The 20,164-nt window shown below is 42.1% G+C and overlaps 1 protein-coding gene across 1 annotated transcript in view; it reads left to right on the top strand.

The window, feature by feature from the left end:
- Positions 1–20,164, top strand: part of LOC143773894 (uncharacterized) — a 101,788-nt gene that overhangs the window by 40,753 nt on the left and 40,871 nt on the right. Inside the window, exons 4-5 of the mRNA XM_077261193.1 lie at positions 17,439–17,566; positions 19,161–19,372. Of these exons, the coding sequence (XP_077117308.1) occupies positions 17,439–17,566; positions 19,161–19,372 (340 nt within the window). The remainder of the gene's footprint in view (positions 1–17,438; positions 17,567–19,160; positions 19,373–20,164) is intronic.

Below are 20,164 nucleotides of genomic sequence, written 5' to 3' on the forward strand. Positions count from 1 at the left end.
AACAATAAAAGTACACATATTTGGAATTGTCGCGTCCGTAATGACCCGACCTATAAACCTGTCCAACTAATTAACCCCTCTAGTAAACACCATTAAAAAAAAAGCCAAAAAACAATGCTTTATCATCATACCGCTGAACAAAAAGTGGAATAACACGCAATCAAAAAGATGGATATAAATACCATTACCACTGAAAACGTCATCTTGTCCCAAAAAAAAAACGAGCTGCCATATAGCTCCATCAGTGGAAAAATAAAAAGTTATAGCTCTCAGAATAAAGCGATGCAAAAATATATTATTTTAATATAAAATAGCTTTTTATTGTATAAAAGCGCAAAAACAAAAAAGAAGATATAAATGAGGTAACGCTGTAATCGTACTGACCCGAAGAATAAAACTGCTTTATCAATTTTACCACACGTGGAACGGTATAAACGCCCCCCAAAAGAAATTGACGAATTGCTGTTTTTTGTTCATTCTGCCTCACAAAAATTGTAATAAAAAGCGGTAAAAAATGTTATGTGCCCGAGAATGGTACCAATAAAAACGTCAACTGGTCCTGCAAAAGCCAAACCTCACATGACTCTGTGGGCCAAAATATGGAAAAATTATAGCTTTCAAAATGTGGTGATGAAAAAACTATTTTTTGCAATAAAAATGTCACGGGGAGACTAGGTGGGTGAGAGCTTATAACCCGGGCCCCTGCAATTTCCCTAAAACTAGGGAAATACTGACTGGCCCTCTACCTGAAGTTTACACTGATGGTGTGCATGTTCAGGCCTCGAACCTCACCCTGCCTCCTGATACAACCCTGAGCTGGAAACCTCCGCCCTCCACCCAGTGAATGCAATACACCAGTACCCACAGTTAGCACAGACAAGGATAAAGGAAAATATACATCACGCTGCAGTCACTCAGGAATACACTATAAATGTGCAGGGGAAAATAAACACAAATATAGGAAGGAGTAAATAAGACAAGGGAAAATACACCACCAGCAACGATACTCCAACGACCAGCTCTACACTCCAGACCGAGATAACAAATGCGCAAGACAGAAGCTATAATCGGCGACGCCCAATAATCAGAAGAACTATTTAAAGGCCATGGAAATGGCCCAGCTTCCAATCCGAGGATCAGGTAAATTAACCCCGGAAAAGCAAGACAAAATCTAGCAGACGCCAATGAGTAAATAGTGGTCAAAAGCGGAATTACCGCTGTCTGTCGGACGACCTGGTCTGAACAGCGTCCGACATGACAAAAAAGTGTATTTTAGTGTGTGACAGCTGCCAAACATAAAAACCCGCTATAAAAACCTGCTATAAATAGTAAATCAAACCCTCTTTATCACCCCCTTAGTTAGGGAAAAATAATAAAATAAAAAAATGTATTTATTTCCATTTTCCCGTTGGGGTTGGGGTAGGGTTGAGGTTAGGGTTGGGGCTAAAGTTAGGGTTAGAGCTAAAGTTAGGGTTTGGGTTGGGGCTAAAGTTAGGGTTACGATTGGGATTAGGTTTAGGGGTGTGTTTGGGTTAGGTTTGTGATTAGGGTTATGGTTAGGGTTGGGATTAGGGTTAGGGGTGTGTTGGGGATAGGGTTGGAGTTAGAATTGGGGGATTTCCACTGTTTAGGCACATCAGTGGCACTCCAAATACAACATGGCGTCCAATCTCAATTCCAGCCAATTTTGCATTGAAAAATCAAACGGCGCTCCTTCCCTTCCGAGCTCTGCCATGCGCCCAAACAGTGGTTTACTCCCACATATGGGGTATCAGCGTACTCAGGACAAATTGCACCACAACTTTTGGGGTCCAATGTCTCATGTTACCCTTGGTAAAATAAAACAAGTTGGATCTGAAGCTGTGGAGCTCTTTGTCATGGTGGGCCTTACTGCTGTTTTTGTAGAACTCTTTGCCGCCCTCTTCTCCAAGTCTGCCTGAGCTCCATCCTCCAGCAGAGTCGATTTTCCTCCAGAAACCCAGCGTTGTATGTCTCATTGAGAACTATAGACTTCAAAATTAGTTATACTTTGCTGTCATCTTGAGGTATTCCCTAATTGCACCTCTGATATAAACCACTTTAGACAGAATTAGTCATTTCTCTACTCTGAGTTTAAGCTGTATTTCTTGGCAGACTTCACCTACCCATACACTAAATCACACTGATCTACAATACATACTGCTGTCCTAGATTTAATCTGCTCCACCATATTGACATATAGACTTTCATTCTCTTCACAATGACTTAACCTTAAACCCTCCTTCCTTGCTGAGTGCAACGCATATGGATAGAGATGCCTCAGGAAGAAATCCACTCCCTAAACAACAAACTGGAAAATGTTGAAAATCGAGACTGCTGGATTAATATCAGGGGCCCCCCAGAAACAATTTCAGACCTACAATTTTCAGTAACTGCTTTTTTCCAAGAGCTTGAACCAGGGATACCATTGAGTTACTAGCAATGGACCGCATCCATTGGGCTTTAGCAAATGCAAACCTGCCGGCCCTCCAATGTACTGTGCACTACAATGGCATATTTGCATTTTCACTTAGCAACATCCATTGCTGCTCATTTCTGGAAAGCACCCATGGAGTCAAAACCATCACTACAACTGTAGATAAATTCCCAGAGGGGTTTAATTTCCAAATTGGTGTCAATTCAGGGGGATTTTACTCTTCTGGCATTTAGGGGCTCAGAATATGGAGTCCACAAACTAGTATACGATAATTTGTTCTCCATAAGTAAAATAGTGTTCCTTCCCTCCCGAGTCTCGCCGTGTGGCTAAGCAGTATTGTGCAGCCACATATAGAGTACTGACATTTTCATAATGGTATAACAAATTATGCGGTCATTTTTACCTATTTCTCCTTGTGATAATGTAAAATCTGGGGCAAAAACAACATTATAGTGGTAAAAATTTAATTTTTTTCTTGAGCGCAGCCTCAGTGATCGGCGGTGATGTCATCGAGGTTACCTCCTGTCACTGAGGCTGCGTTCCCTGCCGGGCTGAACTGCCATGACCTCGGTGAGATCCCCGCTAGCACCGTGAGAATTTTTCAATGAGGCTGTGCTCACAGCAGTTCAGTCACCAGTGGTTCTCAGCTGGCACCTTTAATATGTCTCAGCATCAAGTACAAAGAATTAAAAAAAGATTTGAAGAGGTTGGAGATGTGTTTGACAAGCCCAGGTCTGGCAGACCCCGCAAGACAACTGCTCAGGAAGAAAGTTTGTTGGTTAGAAAATCCAAAGCAAGCCCCTCTTCCACTGCAGCAGAGCTCCAACAGGCCTGGTCACCTCAAGTCCCTGTGTCAAATAGAACAGTTTGTAGGATTCTGTCTCAAAATGGCCTCCATGGTCGAATCAGTGCCCAGAAGCCAGCACTAAACAAAAGGCAAATAAAAAAATGTGTGACATTTGCAAAGTCCCACAGCCCGCTAAACAGATGGACGCTGGAAAAGTGGCAGACGGTGGATTTCTCTGATGAATCTTCAGTAGAAATACACCACAGCCACCGCAAATACTGCAGGAGACCTACTGGAGCCCGTATGGATCCAAAATATACCCAGAAAACAATTTGGTGGTGGAAAGATCATGGTCTGGGGTTACATTCAGTATAGGCGTATGCGAAACATTTGCAAGGTGGAAGACAATATCAATAGCCTAAAATATCAAGACGTATTAGCAACCTCTTATATTCGAAATCATAAAAGGGGTCAAATTCTGCAGCAGGATGGTGCTCCATCTCATACATCAATCTCTACAACACAGTTCCTCCAGGCAAAAAAGATCAAGGTGCTCAAGGACTGTCCAGCCCAGTCACCAGACATGAGCATCATTGAGCATGTTTGGGGTAGGATGAAAGAGGAAGCTTGGAAGACAAAACCAAAGAATCTAGATGAACTCTGGGAGGCATGTAAAACTGCATTCTTTGCTATTCCTGATGGCTTCATTAATAAATTGTATGAATCATTGTTGAACCGCATGGATGCAGTCCTTCAAGCTCATGGAAGTCACACAAAATATTAAATATGACTCTAATAGCAACACAACTTCATTCACCAATGTTATGCAACGCATATTTGTATTTTAAGTTAATTATTTGTTTGAATATCACATTGCTTTCTGTGTGTGACAAAACTTTTGTCTTGTCAAAATCAGACCATTCTGGGTCCATTAACTGAATATTTCTGCTTTGATGCCAATTTATTTTCTTAACCTAAACCACATTTCGGAGGGTTTCAGCTTTCAAAAGAATAATTTATACAACCAATGGATGAATATAATGTCAGGTTATAAGCTTTTATTTACATAACATGGATAAGCGACATAACTTCTGTCAGGGAGAGTAGTGCTTTTGAGACCAGATAATGACTGTTAGGTGTAGAATTGGAAGGAAAAGAAAATGTAGCAAGGATAGATTCAGGTTTAATTACATGTTATGTTGCATCTTCAGAGGCATCACATGGGTCAAAAAATCTGGATAGAATGCCACACCTATATCAATCTAAGCAAGATATAAGAATAATATATCAGTATTCGCGCTGATTTAACCCTAATAGGGAAAGATCAAATATAATAGTCCATGAGATGCAAGCTAAAAGAGTCAATCTATGCATGAGTAGCCGCTGTAGTGTAGTCATGCATTAACTAGAAATCGCCCCTTTGGGGTTGACATAAATTTACCTTTCAATGCTTGTACCGTAAAACTAGAAAACCATCTGAGTGCTGGTAAGGTCCTTACCAGGAAAAGAAGTTTGTGCAGGCGAAGGAATGCTTTGCTAAAGGCTGCAGTTCAAGAGTTCGGCTAGCAATGCTTTGCTGAAGGCTGCAGTCCAAGAGTTCGGCTAGCAGGCGACAGCTGCCCTGGCCGGTGGCAGCGTGCTGCTCCTCTAGGCTCGACGTGTAGCGGCGTGCAGGCAGGCAGGCGTCCTGCCTAGTGCATGAGGTGAGAACGACGCTGGAGCAGGACCTGCGTGCCGGGGTGAGCAGCGTGACCGCGGACGTGACTAGAGGATCCCTGAGGAAGGAGACAGACGTCTCTGAAATGCATCGGTTGTTTGGTCCCTACCGCCATCCGTACCGTACCTCTAGTCACGTGCGCGGTCACGCTGCTCACCCTGTCACGCAGGTCCTGCTCCAGCGCCGTTCTCACCTCATGCACTAGACAGGATGCCTGCCTACACGTTGAGCCTAGAGGAGTGGCACTCTGCCACTGGCCGGGGCAGCTGTCGCCTGCTAGCCAAACTCTTGGACTGCAGCCTTCAGCAAAGCATTCCTTCGCCTGCACGAACTTCTTTTCCTGGTAAGGACCTTTCCAGCACTCAGATGGTTTTCTAGTTTTATGGTACAAGCATTGAAAGGTAAATTTATGTCAACCCCGAAGGGGCGATTTCTAGTTAATGCATGACTACACTACAGCGGCTACTCATGCATTGATTGACTCTTTTAGCTTGCATCTCATGGACTATTATATTTGATCTTTCCCTATTAGGGTTAAATCAGCGCGAATACCGATATATTATTCTTATATCTTGCTTAGATTGATCTTGGTCAAATACAATCGTAAGTGGTGATTGTTGTATTCGCAGCAGTATTATTAACCCTGCAATACTTGGCGCCACTCGGATTTTTTATATTAGAATGCCACACCTGTAGCTTTTCTTTGCAGGATGGGAGGTGAGGATGAATGCAAACCAGGAGAAAAGACATCACCAAGCCATGTCTGAATATAGGTAACAGCTCATTCAAGTAGGTGTCACCATTCCAAAAGGGCTAATTTTATAGCCAAGATGTCACAGCTAAAAATTGAATATTGAAAATTTTGTGCAATAACTACTCTTACAACAATGGAAGAGGCATCCAATTCAAGGAAGAACAGTCTGTTATACTTGACACTAGTCCTTGGAAATCAAGGTCCCAGAGTCTGGAGGAAGAGTGGAGAGACAAACTATCCAAGTTGCTTGATGACTAGTGTGAAGTTTCCACAACACCGCCATGTCATCTGCTGGTGTATGTCCACTGTGTTTTATCAAGACCAAAGTCAGCGCAGACGTCTACCAGGAAATTTTAGAGCACTTCATGCTTCCCTCTACCGACAAACTTTTTGGAGATGGAAATTTCATTCTCTAGCAGGACTTGGCACCTGTCCACACTGCAAAAAGTCCCATTACCTGGTTTACAAACAACAGTATCACTGTGCTTAATTGGCCAGCAAACTAGCCTGATCTTAACCCCATAGATTCCACCACACCAGACCCAACAATGCAGACGAGCTGAAGGCTGCTATCAAGGTAACCCGGGCTAACATAACACCTCAGCATTGCCACAGGCTGATCGCCTCCATGCCACACCGCATTGATGCAGTAATTTATGCCAAAAGAGCCCCGACCAAGTATTGAGTGTGGAGCGCCCCCAGGGGCCGTGGGGTACTCAGTACTGGGTCCTGCGGTTCACAGGGGAATGTCATGGTGGCTGACATCCATATAAAATGAAAAGGTCTTTAAAAGGATAAGGTTTATGTTCGTGGCGCCACCTGTGGTATTCGGTCAGGCTGACCGACGCTGCTTAAAGGGGTCTGCTGGGGTGATGTTATGGCAGCTGGATGGTATGCCTTACCACAGGTGAAGTATATCTCCAGAGCTTCCCAGTGTGTAGATGGTGGTATGGTGAGAGGCGCAGAGAAGAACGAGGACACAAGGTTGCAGTCTCTTTACTTTTTACTGAAGACTTCAGCATCCACAGTCCAGAGCACCAGATCACAGGGCAGGCAGAGTCCGGCCAGTTTGGAGGAAAGTCCAGAGTCCCCTTGTCCAGGTGGAAATCAGTAGCCTTCCCTTGCGCTGCAGTGGTGTAGTCAATTACTGCCTATGGCTTCACATAAGGGTCTCACAGATGTGGTGTTTCTCTCTCTCTGTCCCCCGTATAGGAAAGGACAAAACCCGTATGACTGGTGACTTGAGCCTGTTTATAGGGTCTCTTAGATAACCCGGCTCTGTGGGGTGTCACCGTGCCTCCTGGGTGTAGGTGCGGACAAGTAACCTGCAATTAGCTGTGCTGCCGGTCTCTGAAATAAGGCGTAGAGGTACTTCTGGCTACCAGTGTTCTGCACCTCAGGAGGAAGTAGCCTGTTCGGGGATGGTCACCTTCTGGTATCCTCTCCTTTGCTTTGACTTCCTTCACGCTTGCTGCAATACAATTCTGCCTTCAAAATGTCTCTTTCTGGGAGCTGCAGCTCTTAGGGCATGCACAGCTCCGTGGACCCTCTGTTTTCTTCAGACAGATGTCTGGAACTACCTGAGCTGAGCTCAGCCAGCAACTCACTAACTCCCCCTACAGACTACCAGTTATATATATATATATATGGGGAGTGACCTAATAAATAGGAGAAGAAGCTCCCCCTGGTGGCCTGGAGTGTGAATGTGTTGCATGTTTGTGATACCTGGATGCAGTTATCCTTCCTTGCCTCCAAATGTAGTATCACTCTCCCCTGGAGGAATGCAATACCACTGTGATGACCAGGACCCTGGGGCGCCACAAGTGCATTTACTGAACATACATTTCAGTAGGCCAATATTTCGGATTTTAAAATCATTTTTCGAGCTGGTGTTGTAAAGTATTCTAATTTACTGAGATAATGACTTTGGGTTTTCATAAGCTGTAAGCCATGATCATCAACATTAAAGGGAATCTGTCACCCTAAAAATCGTATATGAGCTAAGGCCACCGGCATCAGGCCGGGCCTCTCTGACCTTTCCCGGAGCCTGCGCACTGCAGTACTTTGCTCTGCCCTCAACAGGGCAGACAAAGTACGCCTGCGCTGAAGCTGCGGCAGGAAGACAAGAAGAGGACGTCATCGTATGAAGATAGGAGGCACCGCACCTGGACCGCTACACCAATCGGACTCGAAACGAACCCGGACAGCCCCTGGGTGATTATAGTATAACCTGTTTTTCTTACCTTTCAGGTTACATCGGGGGCTTATCTACAGCATTACAGAATGCTGTAGATAAGCCCTTTGATGCCGGTGGCCTTAGCTCATATACGATTTTTGGGGTGACAGATTTCCTTTAACAGAAATTAACACTTGAAATACATCACTCTGCTTGTAATGACTCTATCTAATATATGAGTTTAACTTTTTGTATTGAAGAACTTAAATAAATTCACTTTTTGATGATATTCTAATTTTGGGAGATGCACCTGTATGTTATGCATATTGCCATATTTGGTTGCATCAGTGTAGGTTGAGATTCTGGTACATATATGACTTTGCTGTACCTGGTCATTTTTTTTTTTTTTATTTAAATAGGTTTTTATTAAGAATAAACAAGAACATTACATTTCAATAACCTTTCAATTTGTTACATACAGTACCTGGTCATTTAAGTACTGGTGCATATAATTTAACCTTGTTATACTGAGTCTTATTATTTTGGTCTAATAATTAAGAAGCTGGAATTCTTAATATTTATTTCTACTGAATACTTTGGGAATGGTCATCTCTGGGGATTTTATGATCTCTTATGTTCTTTTGTGTGAGTGATTATTACCAACCATGTATAGTTTTTTTTATTTAAGTGGTGAAAAACAATTGAGAATTTGTAAGAAAAAAATGTATTTATCACCATTTTCCAAAACAGGTAACATTTATTTTTTTCAGGATATGGGGCTGTGTGACAGCTTATTTTTTGTGCCCGCACTTCAAGCATCAACTGTGGTAGATCGGCTCACTTGGCTGCACATAGAAGTAGACACAGGAACGTTGTCTTTTTAAATCTTCCACTGATTTATTAAAAATACTGCATAGACCAGTGCAATATTAGCAAAACAAACCTTGCCTTCCTGGCCTAATAGGAAAACAAAAACATATAGCACAGTCCTTGTTGCTACGGGAATCTGCCTGCTTGAGGAACAAATAACAAAAGATTCATCTTCCCATAACATGAAAACACAGCTCCAGAGCTCCCACCTCCAGGACCACCCCACACTGAATGGTCTAGAAGGCTGGTTATTTATTCTCTGGACTCCTCCCACTCTACAGCTGTTCAATCAACCTAACACTGAACATGGCTGATTAGCCCCTTTCAGCACTTGGTCTGCTAGGTTGCTATCACTGAAACTAACACCCTTAGCGAAACATACCTCCTCTCCAGTACTGTGCCAGTGACTTTGTCACAGAGCATTATTCGTCGTACAGCAGCTAACAATGGCTGCTGCTCATGAAGGGAATCGTATGGATGAGAGTGAAGTTATTCGGCCAAGAAATCAAAACCAAAGGAGTAGTTCTGGAGGAGGGGAATGGGCGTGAACTTGGGAATGAACATATTACGGGATTTGGATCACCATCTGTTCACTAAGGAAGGGACGGGCAGCGGTACTGTCAACGCACTACAACCCACTGGCCAACTCAAAGGGTCATTCAGCAGATGGTGAGAAGTTTCAGCTTTAATCCAGGAGCGCTATCGTCATATTCCCCCAAAACTATATCAAGTAAAGAACCTGGTGGCCAGCATATTGGACAACCAGGTCATGCAAGAGTGCCAGTGTCCTTGGGCGGCTCCAGTTGTCGTGGTACGTAAGATGGATGGGTCCCTGCAATTCTGTATCAACTACAGAAAATGAAATGCTCACACAGTACAGGACTCCTATCCTCTCCCTCGAATCGAAGGAACGTTATCCACTCTGGGTCAAGATAAGAACTATTCCACCTTTGACTTGGCCATTGCATACTGGCAAGTTTCAGTGGCAGAGAAAGGCAAGACAAAAAACAGCATTCATTTTCACGATGGAACTCTACGAGTTCAACAGGATGGCGTTTGGTCTTTCAAATGCAAATAGACTGACACGTCACTCCTTAGTAGATCAGGTGCTCAGAGAAGGGATGCCAACCCCTATATCCAATGTAATAGAATAAAAATCCAGCACTCAAAAATTCATGCAATTTTAATTATTTGTTTTGTGATCCCAACACAAATCAATCCATAACGTAACGTTTCGGTCTATTTGACCTTCATCAGACTAAGATACAGAAAGAAAAAACAAAGAATAAATAATAAATCCCAAATCCATATTATTATATATACACCAAATTCATCAAATACAATAAATCCCAATAGCAATTTAGAATCATGTTCATAATTTTGCAGCAGCTATTTATATATAAGGCTAAATTGTTCACCAAGGTTTCACGGATAATTATATTTGTCTCAAGCCCAGCAAAATACAGCATTTTAACAATAAAAAAATAAAAGAAGAAATCCAAGATCAATTTATTTCTATAGCCCAATCCCAGCAATCGATGATATACGGCATAGGTATAGTTGATAATAGAGTAACTCCTGTCAAAAGAGATGCTGCACATATTACATAATGAATATCACATATCGCACATCCTTCATAATCCTATAGTCCTGTCCTGTCCTATGATATCCCATATAATAAATAAAACCCAAAAAATAAGGCGCTTACCACTAGATGCAGTGACAGAAAAAAACGACCTATAAGGAACATGTGACTCCATCGGGAGTTCTACAAAAGGAAGTAAAAGAAAAATTCAGCAAAAAGAACGGAAAAAGAAAGAAAGAAAAAGATAAAGTGCATATTCCAGTTAGTGTCTAAAAGTGCTGGTGGGCAGGAGGAGCTTACCGCATAAGTGTCAGGTGGTCCAAATGTTGCTGACCGCAAGGAGCGGCGTGTGGTATGTCTGCATGCCATGCTGACACCGCGTCTGTGCTAAATAGCCCTTAACCCGGAAGTGACGTCAGAATAAGCGACTGAAACGCTAGGTGGAACGCAACAAAGAAATCGGCGCTACAGGAAGTACGTCACCGCAGTGTCTAAGGGTCAGAACTCCTCTATGGAACGCTGTTATGGGACGCAGAAGTAGGCGGTGAATCTCCCAGTGAAGAAGGGAAGTCAGAATCCACAGTGAATCGAATATTCAGCGCTGGAACATGCGGATCAGGTGAGTATAGTGTAAAATAAAGAATCAATTGGCTGCCTAAAAGGAACAGAAAAGTAAAAAGAATAATTAAACCAGAATGAATAAACTGATATTACAATGAGCATCCTTTATTCCTAATGTGAATAACATCAGCGGATTACTAACAGCATAAATTATACCACGCATCATTTTTTCTTGATATGAATATATGGGCTATATCTGAATATATTACATAATATCTCACTGATTGCTAGGATTGGTATAACATATAAACAAGAAAAAATAAAAAAGTAATTAGTAACAAATGGCGCAAAAACACCACACTTGATATTAGTCTCTGGGTCAGGAATTTAATAAACATCTATAACTTTAATCCTAACTTTGAGGATAAATCAATCTCAACTAAAGTATTAGAAGAGACCTGTAAGATTAAAGTCCCTATTCAAGCCCTTGGGTTCCAAACTTTGTAAAAAGTGGATCCAATAAGCCTCTCTTTGTAAAAGTCTTTTATTTAGGTTGCCCCCTCTTCTATTCAGAGTAATCTGTTCACTAAAAACCATAATTGCGCTACCGAATGTCCTGCCTCATGAAAATGATGTGGAATCGGAAGGTGATATTTCCCACACCGAATGTCCGATTTGTGATGTGAAATACGATCCTTGATCGCCTGTGTTGTTTCACCTACGTAATTTTTGCTGCAGGGGCATTTTATCGCATAAACTACTTGTTTAGAATCGCAAGTAAAAAATCCTTGGATAGGGATATCGGTACCTCTCAATGGATGTGAGATCTTAGGACCTTTCAATACATTAGCGCACTGTGCACATTGTAAGCACGGAAAAGTCCCTTTCCGTGGTGTTTGTAAAAATGTCTGTCGTGCAACACTAGAAGGTGAACCGATGTCTGCTTTTATGGTTTTGTTCTTTAAATTACTCGGCCGTCTAAAACAAGGTAAAAAAATTGCCTCCGTGTCTTCTTAGGTATTTAGGTTGGGCAGCCAACTTGGAATTGACTGTCCTGCCTTTGTTTGGAGTAATGCGTAGAGTCAGTACTCCCTCGGTGTTCTGGCCACCGGCTACGTGCCTCGGAAGGAGGCTGCTGACCTCGGGGCACGACTCCTCCCGGTATTATCTCCTTGTGCTGTGACTTCGGTTCTCACTCTCCACAATATACTTTGCTTCGTGTCCTTTCTTAGGATGCTGCCGCAATGATGTGCAGGCGCAGCTCCGTAACGTTCTATCTCTTGCTAGACCTCTGTCAGGATCCCACCCCTGACAGGACCTCCCTGGGTCAAACCCAGGCTGCTTCTCCCTCGATGTTGTCTGGTCGAAGCCCAGTCTGCTTCTCTTGCTAACTTCCTATCCAACCCACCAGTTTTACCTGTGTGTGAAGAGTGCCCTAGTAGATAGAAGCTTTGCTCCCCCTGGTGGACTGGAGTGTAAAGTGTAGTGTGTGACTGTGATACCTGGCAAGGTGAACTCCTTTAGTACCATCAGACATAACATCACTCCCCCTTGTGGAAGAGCGACATTACTGCAATGACCAGGACTCTGGGGCGCTGCAACAACACAGGCGATCAAGGATCGTATTTCACATCACAAATCGGACATTCGTTCCCAGTTTGAAAGGGTATGTAGGATTGTAAGCGACTCAACTTTATGTTCGCAGCGTCTGGATGAGATGAAAAATAAATTCATACAAAGGGGCTATCCACGTCATATATTGCGCCAATGCCGTAATAATGTAAGCCGAGACAGGAGTTCAGGATCATCTGGGAGGATTCCCCTGGTTCATACATTTCATCCTTATATGTATAAACTCCACAACAAGATCCGCAAACATTGGCATATATTGCAGGATAGCTTCCCAGGAACACCAGAATTTCAAGTTCCTTTTTTACCTTGTTTTAGACGGCCGAGTAATTTAAAGAACAAAATCATAAAAGCAGACATCGGTTCACCTTCTAGTGTTGCACGACAGACATTTTTACAAACACCACGGAAAGGGACTTTTCCGTGCTTACAATGTGCACAGTGCGCTAATGTATTGAAAGGTCCTAAGATCTCACATCCATTGAGAGGTACCGATATCCCTATCCAAGGATTTTTTACTTGCGATTCTAAACAAGTAGTTTATGCGATAAAATGCCCCTGCAGCAAAAATTACGTAGGTGAAACAACACAGGCGATCAAGGATCGTATTTCACATCACAAATCGGACATTCGGTGTGGGAAATATCACCTTCCGATTCCACATCATTTTCATGAGGCAGGACATTCGGTAGCGCAATTATGGTTTTTAGTGAACAGATTACTCTGAATAGAAGAGGGGGCAACCTAAATAAAAGACTTTTACAAAGAGAGGCTTATTGGATCCACTTTTTACAAAGTTTGGAACCCAAGGGCTTGAATAGGGACTTTAATATTACAGGTCTCTTCTAATACTTTAGTTGAGATTGATTTATCCTCAAAGTTAGGATTAAAGTTATAGATGTTTATTAATGTTAAATTCCTGACCCAGAGACTAATATCAAGTGTGGTGTTTTTGCGCCATTTGTTACTAATTACTTTTTTATTTTTTCTTGTTTATATGTTATACCAATCCTAGCAATCAGTGAGATATTATGTAATATATTCAGATATAGCCCATATATTCATATCAAGAAAAAATGATGCGTGGTATAATTTATGCTGTTAGTAATCCGCTGATGTTATTCACATTAGGAATAAAGGATGCTCATTGTAATATCAGTTTATTCATTCTGGTTTAATTATTCTTTTTACTTTTCTGTTCCTTTTAGGCAGCCAATTGATTCTTTATTTTACACTATACTCACCTGATCCGCATGTTCCAGCGCTGAATATTCGATTCACTGTGGATTCTGACTTCCCTTCTTCACTGGGAGATTCACCGCCTACTTCTGCGTCCCATAACAGCGTTCCATAGAGGAGTTCTGACCCTTAGACACTGCGGTGACGTACTTCCTGTAGCGCCGATTTCTTTGTTGCGTTCCACCTAGCGTTTCAGTCGCTTATTCTGACGTCACTTCCGGGTTAAGGGCTATTTAGCACAGACGCGGTGTCAGCATGGCATGCAGACATACCACACGCCGCTCCCTGCGGTCAGCAACATTTGGACCACCTGACACTTATGCGGTAAGCTCCTCCTGCCCACCAGCACTTTTAGACACTAACTGGAATATGCACTTTATCTTTTTCTTTCTTTCTTTTTCCGTTCTTTTTGCTGAATTTTTCTTTTACTTCCTTTTGTAGAACTCCCGATGGAGTCACATGTTCCTTATAGGTCATTTTTTTCTGTCACTGCATCTAGTGGTAAGCGCCTTATTTTTTGGGTTTTATTTATTATATGGGATATCATAGGACAGGACAGGACTATAGGATTATGAAGGATGTGCGATATGTGATATTCATTATGTAATATGTGCAGCATCTCTTTTGACAGGAGTTACTCTAATTATCAACTATACCTATGCCGTATATCATCGATTGCTGGGATTGGGCTATAGAAATAAATTGATCTTGGATTTTTTCTTTTATTTTTTTATTGTTAAAATGCTGTATTTTGCTGGGCTTGAGACAAATATAATTATCCGTGAAACCTTGGTGAACAATTTAGCCTTATATATAAATAGCTGCTGCAAAATTATGAACATGATTCTAAATTGCTATGTATGTATCATGTGGGATTTATTGTATTTGATGAATTTGGTGTATATATAATAATATGGATTTGGGATTTATTATTTATTCTTTGTTTTTTCTTTCTGTATCTTAGTCTGATGAAGGTCAAATAGACCGAAACGTTACGTTATGGATTGATTTGTGTTGGGATCACAAAATAAATAATTAAAATTGCATGAATTTTTGAGTGCCGGATTTTTATTCTATTACATTGGTCTTTCAAATGCGTCCAGAACATTTCCATGGCTAATGGAACATTTCCTGGGGGACCTGAAATTTGAGTGAGCGTTGATCTATTTGGACAATATGGTGCTGTTTGGGACGTCATCTGATGATCATCTGCAAAAACTACGACAGGTCGTGCAGCGACTTCGAGACCATGGCCTGAAAGTCATACCCAAGAAATGCCAATTGTTCCAAGACCTTACAGAATACCTGGGTCATATGGTGACTCCTGAAGGATTACAGCCTGCTGCTAGTAAGATTGAGGCCATCCAGAAGTGGCCTCAGCCAAAATCACTGCAAGAGGCGAGAGCCTTTTTGGGACTAGTGGGATATTACCAACGGTTTATCCTCAGGTTTGCACATTTGGTCGGTCCCTTAACGAGCTGCTGAGAGGCACATCTCGAGAGTTCAAGAATCGTCCCATTCATTAGGGTCCTCAACCACAAAAGGCCTTTGAGGATGTGAAAGCCGCTCTAACCAACAAACCGATTCTGTCTTATGTGCGGTTTGATCCTCCGTTTCTGCTGTAAGTCTTGGAGTCCCTCACAACCTTGGTCTTCCGGCTACCGGTTTCTGCGCTTCTCAGGGAGGTAGCCAAATCGCAGCTGTTCTCCCCAGTTGTCACTCGCCTGTGCTTCGCTCTCCTGCATGCTCTCTACAAATCTGTCCATCTTTCTGTGTTGTCTCTGTCCTTCAGGAGCTGCAGCACCTTCTTGTGGCTGCATGACCCCTCTGCTTCTCTCCCCTCTGTCTCTCTGACAGGAACTAACTGACTTTTTCTCCAGACCAGAATATATATATAGGGGAGCCACCTACAAGCTGGATCTGAGCTTCCCCTTCTGGCCTGGAGTGTGAACATGTTGTATGCTTGTGGTTTCCTGATAAAGAAGATCCTCCCTCGCTTCCAAGCGTGACATCACTCTCCCCATAAGGAAAGCAATGCCACTGTAACAACCAGGACCCTGGTGTGTAACACATACATACGTGCTGAGATGTCTTGCACATCCTAGAAAATTTCCTGCTGTCTCACAGCAAGTTTCAAAACCAGTCCAGATATATCTTCCATATCCAATGGCAATGGTGTTGCTGCTGCACCTTTGGAATCCATGACATGAGTATTCTCTTAGGCTCAACTGGTGAGGTTGATTAATGAAGTCGCAAGTCAGGGTGGACACATGGACTCAAGGCAAGTTAGAACTTAGGTATGTAGAACAACAAGTACTTGGACAATAGGTTATGCTGGATTGCAGAAAAATAAGTGAAGCTGTAAACACCAAAAGACACAGATCGGTTAAATAGAGCAGATGCAGTTTATACAATCCATAGCAGATGGTGACATAGTGAGAATAGTCTCAAAAACAGTTCTTGATGCTTGCAGCAAGATAACAAGCAGAAGATGCAGTAATGTAAGTAGATTGTTGTAGTAGTTTGTTAAGCTTGCAGCAATCGATGGGTTAACCTGAGCAGATGCAAATTATGGAAATCACGAAAGTCTGAGCAGAAGATGGAAATAGAAGTAACAGGATAGCGGCAATTCCCAAACAACTACTGAACACTGTAGTGCATTGGTAGCCAGTGATGACCCACAAAGTCCAAACATAAAAGTCTCTTCAATGCGTTATCTTCACACAGAAAAGGTTCCAAGCATATAACTTCTGTGCATATTATCAATGTTCAATTCACACCAGTTCATAACAGCATCCTTTAGATTGCAGCACTCCATACGCTAGTTCTCCTCTGACTAGTTCCGTGGGTGTCCTGCACCGCTGTATCACCGCCGTACACAGACCTTGACATCCTCCTGTCTGCAGCTGTGACACATGCCAGTCCTTCCTTCGGGCACAGGACAGTCTACCTCCGGTTCAACTCCGGGCACAAAACCTGTCCACATCTGTGACCAGTCATCGTGGACAGCAGCACCACTGTGTATGCTGTGGGTTGTCAGGCCTCACTCTGGCCCTAACACACCTGAGACTCCTCAGACTCAACTCTCTATACTACAGGGCTTTTAACAATTGTAATCACAGCTACACCTGCAACTACAACGTCCCCTCATGGCCTCACTACGCCTCTGTGCGCATCCTGGGGAGAACAAACAGCGCTCCCTAGCTGTAACAAGGGTCACTGCCTCACAACATGTTACCGAGTCAATACTCAATTAGAGGCCTTGGGAGATTATGTCATAAAGGAACACAATATAGTCACTCAGATATACTTGTCTATTTCTTATTGGTTAATATCAATTTGCGTAATTAACTTCTTGCAATGTTAGTTATCATACAAAAGATACTTGAAGTGACTATGCCGTCTTGAACTGTCTCCCCTGGCTATGCCTGCTTATCTAACCCACAAGTTCTGTATAAATCCAAGATCGCAGTTTCTATCCCAAAAAGAGGTGTTTGAAAAGTCCAAATCTACAAACATCCTTTTGTCCCGGCTATGAGAACATCTCTTGGAAATCCAGTTTGCTTTAACTTTTAACTCTTGATTTTCCTAACAGCATTGTTCTTCATTTGCTCTTGGTACTACCTCTTATAATCCATGTAATGATTATCCTTTGCTCCCTTTAGCAGCACATGGCCACTGTTACATGTCTTAGAAAAAACTGAACGAAACGAGAGATTACTTCCATTACTTTTAAAAGAAGCCTTGGAGGGAAACAGCTTGACTATTTTACTTACCTGCTTGAACATTGAAGGTAAATTTGACCAAAGATATGTTTTATTAAACAAAAATCTAGTATTCCGTAGAAACATAACATTTTTGATACTTAATGTTATTGCGCCCTGCCCATTTTTTAATGATGCAAAAAAAAAACATACAATGGACTGTTTGCCTCCAGGACTCTACCTGGTTAGGGAAATACTAGATGGTAGCCTGATTCTAACGCATCGGGTATTCTAGAATATGAATGTAGTTTATTTATAAAGATTTAAGAATAATGCAATGAACACACAGGATTCGGCTGGCCAGCCAGGCGGTACCGATCAGCGAAGCGTGGTTCAAATCCAGCACCAATTCGCGGCCAGACTGCACCTGCCACTGATTGGTCGCGCCCGGCCGGGTGCGACCAATCAGTGAAGCCAGGGTCGGCTCCAGGTTTTTGAGGGCCCCGGGTGAAAGAGTCTCAGTGGGCTCCCCCTTTAACACATACCACGATTCAAGATGCACAGATACAGCAGAGAAATATAGCACAGCCACGTAGCATATAACACAGCCCACGTAGTATATAACACAGCCCATGTAGCATATAGCACAGCCATGTAGCATATAACATAGCCCACGTAGTATATAACACAGCCCACGTAGCATATAGCACAGCCACGTAGCATATAACACAGCCACATAGTATATAACACAGCCACATAGTATATAGCACAGCCACATAGTATATAACACAGCCATGTATATAGTACAGCCATGTAGTATATTGCACAGCCACATAGTATATAGCACTGCCCACGTAGTATATAACACAGCCCACGTAGTATATAACACAGCCCACGTAGTATATAGCACAGCCCATGTAGTATATAGCACAGCCCACGCAGTATATAGCACAGCCCACGCAGTATATAACACAGCCCACGTAGTATATAACACAGCCACGTAGTATATAGCAGTGTGGGCACCATATCCCTGTTAAAAAATAATTAAAATAAATAAATAGTGATATACTCACCTTCCGGCGGCCCCCAGATCCAGCCCAGGCCTTTAGCAATGCTCCCGCCAGGTCCGTTCCCAGTGATGCTTTGCAGCAATAACCTGTGATTATGTAGCAGTCTTGCGAGACCACTACGTCATCTGGGGTCATTATCGCAAAGCATTACTGGGACCGGAGCATTGTGAGGAGCGGGAAAAGCTGCTGGGGACGCCGGAAGGTGAGAATATCATGTTTTGTTTTTTTAATTATTATTTTTAACATTATATCTTTTTACTATTGATGCTACATAGGCAGCATCAATAGTAAAAAGTGAAGGGGTGTTTAAATCCCGTCCCAATATCGCTGATTGGTCACGGCCGGCCAGGCGCGACCAATCAGCGACGCTGGATTTCCGTTACAGACAAAAAGACAAACAGACGGAAGTGGACCTTAGACAATTATATATATATATATATATATATATATATATAGACTACCTTCCATCCAATATACGTAGTTCCACAAACTAGTTAGATTCCTAACCCTCATGTGTCACACGTCTACCCCATCTGTGCCGGCAATGAGGCATTGTGGGGTGTGAAAGTTGTGAAGGCTATCCTTGTTGTGAAGGCTATCCTTGTTGTTTCAGACTTGTCTGGGAAGGAAATCCTCTCTGCTCTGTCAGTAGCCGATCGTGTCAGAGGAATATCAAAAAAAGTTTCAGCAACGCGCTGGGACCCTGAGGAAACTGCTCGCAAACTTAGAGGAAAGATTAAAGATCTGCGATCCCAGCTTCTCAGTGATAACGCCCTGGAGGAAAGTGCAGTCATACAACTGGCGGAAGCAGTGAAGGAGCTGCAGGTCAGTGGCCATGCTACAATCACTGTTATTATACCTAGAACCCTATCATCACTACATACAGTCCTTGATAGTTCTGTATCTACTGCTGTGGCCTACTAGGTGCAGTTTAATGCCATGATTTCTCACCACTTGTGAAGCATTTTAGTTTTATACATAATTTACAAAAGAAACAACCAATCCCATATGAAAATACATATAGGATAAAGAAGAGATCCCAAAAATAATATAAAAGCCAATATTTTATTAATCACTTATTAAAAACCACATATTAAATAAGCAAAATGCCGATAGGGAACACTAGAGTACACCATGAAAAAAATTTATTCAAGGGGGAATAACATGTAAAAAATACAATAAAGGTACTAAAACATACCGAAATAGATGTCGAGCAAATTTATATCTCGTATAGTCCAAAACCTCAATAATACATTTTAATAACATCTGCAAAACCCATATATAGAAATATAAATAAATATAGCTGAAAATATATCTGTATAAAAATAGTAACCAAAAATCCCTCAGGAATAATGAGGTATAAACAAGATGCTATTAACATGTATTATTGAGGTCTTTGGACTATACAAGAAATAAATTTGCTCCCCATCTATTTCGGTATGTTTTAATACCTTTATTGTATTTTTTTACATATCATTCCCCCTTGAATACATTTTTTTCATGGTGTGCTCTAGCTTCCCCTAACGGCATTTTGCTTACTTTATATGTGGTTTTCAATAAGTGATTAATAAAATATTGTTTTTTATATTATTTTTGGGATCTTGTCTTTATCCTGTA

This window comes from Ranitomeya variabilis, chromosome 5 (genome assembly GCF_051348905.1).
Source record: "Ranitomeya variabilis isolate aRanVar5 chromosome 5, aRanVar5.hap1, whole genome shotgun sequence".
NCBI classification, from domain to species: domain Eukaryota; kingdom Metazoa; phylum Chordata; class Amphibia; order Anura; family Dendrobatidae; genus Ranitomeya; species Ranitomeya variabilis.